General features: G+C 37.8%; 1 protein-coding gene across 2 annotated transcripts in view; it reads left to right on the forward strand.

The window, feature by feature from the left end:
• Positions 1-6,538, forward strand: part of LOC107690281 (uncharacterized) — a 17,205-nt gene extending 10,667 nt beyond the window's left edge. Inside the window, exons 3-13 of one of the 2 annotated variants that reach the window (XM_016488572.1) lie at positions 2,744-2,855; positions 2,982-3,075; positions 3,185-3,239; positions 3,319-3,459; positions 3,589-3,749; positions 4,266-4,364; positions 4,463-4,608; positions 4,714-4,885; positions 4,974-5,086; positions 5,756-5,840; positions 5,932-6,538. In XM_016488572.1, the coding sequence (XP_016344058.1) occupies positions 2,744-2,855; positions 2,982-3,075; positions 3,185-3,239; positions 3,319-3,459; positions 3,589-3,749; positions 4,266-4,364; positions 4,463-4,608; positions 4,714-4,885; positions 4,974-5,086; positions 5,756-5,840; positions 5,932-5,988 (1,235 nt within the window). In that variant the 3' untranslated portion in view covers positions 5,989-6,538. The remainder of the gene's footprint in view (positions 1-2,743; positions 2,856-2,981; positions 3,076-3,184; positions 3,240-3,318; positions 3,460-3,588; positions 3,750-4,265; positions 4,365-4,462; positions 4,609-4,713; positions 4,886-4,973; positions 5,087-5,755; positions 5,841-5,931) is intronic. The other variant, XM_016488571.1, reaches the window with a different exon arrangement.
• The last annotated feature ends 391 nt before the right edge of the window (positions 6,539-6,929 follow it).

A 6,929-nucleotide genomic window follows, 5' to 3' on the forward strand; every position in this document is an offset into this window, starting at 1 on the left:
ATAGCTCTAAAAAGGAAACTCCCTGTTTCCACAGAACAATTTCAATTCAGATTGACTGTCCACTACCCCAGGGTCTCATTCAGTCAGTTTCAGGATTGTCTGATGTTGCATTACATAATAAAAGCCCTCCAAAAACTCATATATGACCAGTTTTGTCTGATTTTGGATAGCTCTAAAAAGGAAACTCCCTTTCCACAGAGCAATTTCAATTCAGATTGACAGTCCACTTCCCCCAGGGTGTCACTCAGCCAATTTCAGGACGATCTGATGTTGCATTACAAAATAAAACCCTTCAAACATTTATATTCTACTTGTTCTGCCTCTGATTTTAAATAGCTCTAAAAAGAAAACTCCCTGGTTCCACAGACTAATTACAATTCGGATTAATAGTCCAGTACGCCAGGGTGTCCCTCAGCCAGTTTCAGGACGAACTGATGTTGCATTACATAATAAAAGCCCTCCAAAATCTCATATTTTACCTGTTCTGCCTGTGATTTTGAATAGCTCTGAAAAGGAAACTCTCTGTTTCCACAGAACATTTTCTATTCTGATTGACAGTCCACTACCCCAGGGTTTGTCTCAGCCAGCTTCAGGACGATCTGATGTTGCATTACATAATAAAAGCCCTCCAAAATCTCATATTCTACCTGTTCTGCCTGTGATTTTGAATAGCTCTAGAAAGAAAACTCCCTGTTTCCACAGACTGATTTCAATTCGGATTAATAGTCCAGTACGCCAGGGTGTTCCTCAGCCAGTTTCAGGACGATCTGATGTTGCATTACATAGTAAAAGCCCTCCAAAATCTCATATTCTACCTGCTGTGCCTGTGATTTTGGATAGCTCCATAGACCCTTTTCAATTTAGATTGACAGTCCACCACCCCAGAGTGCCACTGGGCCAATGCCAGGACTGTCTGTTGCTGTATGACAAAATAAAAGCCCTCAAAAAAAACTTGCATATAACCTGTATTTTCCATATTTTCAGATAGCTATAAAAAGAAAAGTCCCTGTTTCCATAAACTATTTGCACTTCAGATTGATAGCACACCACCCCAGAGCGTCACTTATGCAATGTCAGGACTATATGATTTACAATTCCAAAATGAAAGCCCTCCAAAAACTCAAATTCTGTTTTGTCTGTCATTTCAGATTGGTATAAAAAAGAAACTTCTGATTTCCACATTATAGTTTCCCCACAGATTGACAGTACACTCTCACATTGTCACTTACACCATTTCAGGACTGTCTGATGTTGAATTACAAAATAAGAGCCCGCCTAAACTTGTATACACTGTTTTGTCTACACAGTCCTAAAGTAGTGTAAGTGATACTATGAGAAGGCGTATTATCAATCTGAAGTGAAAGTAGACTGTGTAAACAATGAGATACTGTTCCCTATCTATACTTCACTCGTACTGCTTCTACTACGGCGCTTTGGGGGGGAAACTCCTTTTTCTCCGATGACTGAAGCCTTTCAATAACGCAGTGACCAGACGCAGTACGAGTGAAGTATCGATAGGGAACGTACTCGGTTACTAACGTAACCTTGGTTCCCTGAGATACGGAACGAGTACTGCGTACTTTGCCCTGCTATGTAGCTGCACGACTCAGTCGTCACTTCAGTCGAAGTAACCTGAGGATCCTACAGTGAAATGCCCGATTATATAGCCAGATGGCCCCGCCCATTCTGGCGGGCTTTGTCACCATAGGCTTGTGCAGCTCTGCTGCCGAGCCATTGGTTAATTTTTTTTATTCACTGCACGAACCAATGCCAAGGCCGTGCAGTTACACTGCATTATTGAAAGGCTTCAGTCATCAGAGAAAAAGGAGTTTTCCCCCCAAAGTGTCTTCGCAGATGCAGTACTCATTCTGTATCTCAGGGAACCAAGGTTACGTTAGTAACCGAGTACGTTTTCTACTTATCTGAATCATTAGACAGTCCTGACATTGTGTGAGTGATACTCTGAGGTGATGCACTATCAGTCTGAAGTGAAAATGGTTTGTGAAAACAGCGTTTACATTTTACACCAATCTAAACTGTTATACAAAACATCTTAAGTTTTTAAGGACTTCAATTTGTAATATTGCACCAGATAGTCCTGACATTGTGGGAGCGACAATGAGGAGGTGGTACTTGTTATCTGAAGTCAAAGTGGTCTGTGGAAACGGGGAGTTTCCTTTTTAAACCAATCCAAATTGACAGACAAAGCAGCTTAAATATGAGCTTAGAGCTATCTAAAATCAAAGACAAAACTGGTCATATATGAGTTTTTGGAGGGCTTTTATTTTGTAATGGGAAATCAGACAGTCCTGACACTGGGAAAATGACATTCTGGACTGGTCTACTGTTAATCAAAAGTTAAACTTTTTTGTGAAACCTTTTATAACTATGTGAATTTACAGATAAATATGGCTATATACAAGTTCATTAAAGGGTTTTATTTTGTTATTTCTCATCAGACAGTTTTTTTTGGTGAAAATTCTACATTTAATATTACTCAATTTTAAGTCATTTTCATTTTTATCAGACCATTTTTTTAAACATTTGTATTATTTTAAATGTATTTATTCATTCATTCATTCATTCAATGACAGAGAAACTGGCTCAATAAATGAATGCCAGAGATCTCTTTTCCTTTGATCTGAGTTTTACACGCTATTACCGTAATGCCTAGTATATGTAAAACTGAAATACTGACACTTTTTGTCTAGTTCGTCTAATCACTCAATCCTTTGCTCTGTAGGACTAATAACAATCGCGCAGACTGTTGGGGTGACCTTGCTGCCTCCCCGGAAAAAGATAACTGTGATGTTGATGGGGAACCACTCCGCTGGAAAGAGCAGCTTTGTCAATTGGTAGGCTAATATACAGACATGAAAACATACACTACAACCATGCACTCAGATTGCTGTTTGTGTTAGACTGAGAAAGTGAGAACCATTAGAGTTCAAACAGTAAGCCATGTATTTATTGCTTTGCAGGTATGTGGAGGAGCATATTCAAAGAACAGGGGTCGCGATAGAGACACAGGGCTTCAGCTTTGTTACAAGTGGGCGAAAGAGGGAATCGCTCACAGTAAATATGACCCCATGCATATTGCATGAAAGTTTTGTGTGACATGGTTTGGGCATGAAATTGGCATTTATATAAACGTCTTGTATAACAACTGTCGCCTTGGTTTTAGGGAAATGCAACGCTCCATCTCTATCCCCATTTCAAACCACTGCAGGAATTTAAAGGTTTGTTGATGAATCGCGCTAAAAAGAACTACAGGCTTATGGAAGCTGTGTCTAAATTGCAACTTTCTCTCAATTTCAGGGGTGTCTGAATACCTCAGCACTGAGATTTGTACTTCACGACAGAAACGTTTCAGCTTGGTGACCTTTGTTGACACTCCTGGTCTGGTGGATGGAGATATGAAGTACCCCTTTGACGTGGATCAAGCTATTCTGTGGCTCGGTGTGTATTTGTGTGTTCCAGAGTTAGTATTTTTGTAATGTTGTTTGTAAGTCTAAAGTAAGTATTATAAATGTCCATTTGTAGTCCTAATACGTGTCCCTGTATTCTGATTCTGCCTGTCTACACCAGGTGAGCTCTGTGATCTGATCCTGGTCTTCTTTGACCCAATGGGACAGGCTTTATGCAAGCGCACACTCAACATTGTAGAGAAACTGAATGAGAAGCAAGGAGACCGTCTCCGATTTTATCTCAGTAAAGCGGATGAGGCTGGAGGAGATTCTGATCGACAAGTAAGATGCTCTTATACATGCAAAATAAAATTTATAACTACTGTGATCATAAGCATATACACTACAGTTTAGAGAAGCATTTGTTTGATCAATAATACAGTAATAATAGTAATATTGAAATTATTACTATTTGTAATACCCTTTCTATTTTAAAATGTTAAAATATGAAATATCAATGTATTAATAGTATATAAAATATTAGCAACATATAAAAAAAATAATAATACAATGTATTCCTGTGATTAATTTGAGCTGAATTTGATTCATATTTTTGTGGAATAGATTTTAAATAGAAATCTTTTGTAATATTGTCAATTCATTGTGTCCTTGCTTAAGTATTAATTTAAGCAATAAAAAAGTATTAATTGTCAGTATTAAACTGACTCCAAGCATTTTAACAGTAGTGTATGTTGATGTTTCAAGGGACTGTAAAAGACAAGATCTTTAAAGGCAAATGGTCTTTGTTTGACTGTTTAGTAACGATATGTCAAATTGCTTTGTTATTGGCTATTTCAGAGAGTTATGATGCAGATTGTGCAGGAGCTTTGCAAGCGTCCAGGACTCAACAAGTGTGGCTTTGACATGCCCACCATCTATGTTCCCAACCCTAATAAGGTGCTACCACAATCTTTCAGTTCCTCACTGTAACTGTGACAACTTTCGTGCTTAAGTAAAGATTACTGAAGCTTTTTCCTTACTGTCTCCACCATCAGCCCAGTCGATGTGTCAATCAGATAGAGGTGGCGTGTCGGACTATAGAGAAGACCATTAACCAGACTGTGCAGAACACGCTTAACTCATTGGAGAAGGACTGCAACCTCATCACCGAGGCCATCACTGAGACACTTGATAATGACAGGTATTACATCCTTGTATTGTATTCATACATATTGTATAGGTAAACGCCAATGTTTATTAGATTGTCTAATATTACAGTTGCCATTGTGTGTTAAACTCTCTATAGGCAGTGCAGTATAGAGAACCGTCGATCACGTTTCAAGGGCTGTTTGTTGGGCATGCTGGGTTTCACTATGCCCCTGCTGCTGCTCGTGACCCTGGTGCTTGGCAGCCTCTCCAAAGATGTGCTGGTGCTCATGCTGGGTAATAGTGGCATAGAGGCACTCACACTATATGTGGTTAGTATGTATATGCATTTGTGTGTGTGTGTGTGTGTGTGTGGCATTCACTGTAGATACTGATGTAAGTGTGGGTTTGTGTGTTCAGGTTCCTGCAGTGAAGGCGTTTGAATCCTTGTCAGCAGAGGTGCAGCTGTACAGTTGTGCTGGACTGGTGCTGTTGTCCTTCATCTTTATCCTCCTTGCTCGCTTTTCTTTCAGGTGAAAAAACAGTTTTATAAACTTTACATGCGTAGTAGTTTTTTCTTTATCAGCCAGAAGTAAAAATTGTAATTTACTTAACATCATTCTAAAATTTGGCTTCTTCTGCCAAGCACTAAAGGAGGTATTTACTATAATGTTTTTTTTTTCTTAAACCTTTATTAATCTTAGACCTGCAGTAGAGGGAAACATTCTGTGGGGAAAAAAAACAACCTTCCTCCTAGCTATTTTATGAATTTAGAAGTCATAGAATGTAGTGCTACAGACTATTTGATATATTATTTCTAGATTTGTTTTTTTAGAACTGATGCAGAAGGGAAGATTAGTGAATGATTTTGTGAATTTCAAATTTACTCCTAGCTATTTTTATTTTACGGATTTCCTTATTTCCTGCAGCAGAGGGGAAGATTAGTGCATTTTGTGAAGGGTAAACAATATCAAATTTCCTCTTAGCTATTTATTTAATTACCTACAGCAGAAAGGAAGGTTAGTGAATATTTTTGGACAAGTTTTATGGACAATTTATTTGTTTATTCACTTACCTGCAGCAGAGGGGAAGATTAGTGATTAATTTTTGCCCCTTTATGCCATATACTTTCACTGTGTGGAAAAGACCAGCTTCAGCATTTTGCTAAACATCTCTTGTTTTTCTCTATATTCCACTTTTAGGACCAAACCAACACTCTCTGGGAAACAAAAGAGACTGCTTCAGCAAAAACTGGAGTATGTCCAGGAGGTAGTGAAGATCAAAAAGGTAAAGTGTGCATTTGTGTTGTGTTGACGCATCTAAGAACAGCTACAGTGATGATTGACTCAACTAATGACTCCCTTGTATGTTTATGCAGAAACATCTCTATGAGGAGTACCTGCGTCAGAGTGTGGGTGATCAGGACATGAACTGAGAGGGAACATAGACTTCAAAGATCTGGATAGGATGAATACAGCACCCAGAAGTACCATTAAACCGCATCTAATCATTCCTGTAATGTAGCAGACACAGAGAAGCTACTTCATGGGCACTTAGTTACACACTACTGCTCATGTAAGCTATGTCTTTCAGCATTAAATAATGATGGAGCTGTGGACCAACACTGTTTGTTTTATTTTTTTAGTCTCATTGCAGTATAACAATTGTACTGTAAGGAATAGTTGAAGGGCCACGTTAGGAGATTGGATTAATACTCTTGAATTATCCTATTGTTTGGCAATAGCAGTTTTTAATATCATTCTCCTTTTCTCTGCTATGTACCTAAAATACTCTGTATTTTATGGTAAATTACCAGAATTACTGAGAAATGTGAAGCCCTTCATTTATGACATTAGATTCTTATGACTTCTGGTGTTTATTTACATCATTGTCAATTTTAATAGAAATATTGAAACTGGCTTTTGTATACCACGGTTTCCTAAGTTTTTATGTCAAGTTATTGCTGTTACGATAATAAAATAATAAATGTATGCGAGTTTGGCTTCATTGCTTTTCAGAAACTGGCAAAGCAAGGACTAGCTGCTAACTAGGCCAAAATCCTCTTTGGAATTTTTGAGTGTGTGCTTTCGTTCGTTCGGAATGTAAAAATTATATTTCAGAGTCTTTGCTTTGCTGTAACATATCAATTTAGATTTAAGATTAAATTTGAACTTTTTATCTTTGTTGAAAACAAAATCATGTCCATTATTGTCTTAGGCCCAGATTTGTAGAGTAAAATTCTCCAGTCAGGCCTGTACATTCTAAATAAGAGTACATTATTTTAATCAAAATAACCACATTTAGGACAAGCCCTTGGTACTGGTACAGATCTGTAATCAGTAGTTTACTATATATATTTTTTATATATATATATAT

The sequence above is a fragment of the Sinocyclocheilus anshuiensis genome, unplaced genomic scaffold (assembly GCF_001515605.1).
Source record: "Sinocyclocheilus anshuiensis isolate Anshui unplaced genomic scaffold, SAMN03320099.WGS_v1.1 scaffold461, whole genome shotgun sequence".
Lineage (NCBI taxonomy): Eukaryota > Metazoa > Chordata > Actinopteri > Cypriniformes > Cyprinidae > Sinocyclocheilus > Sinocyclocheilus anshuiensis.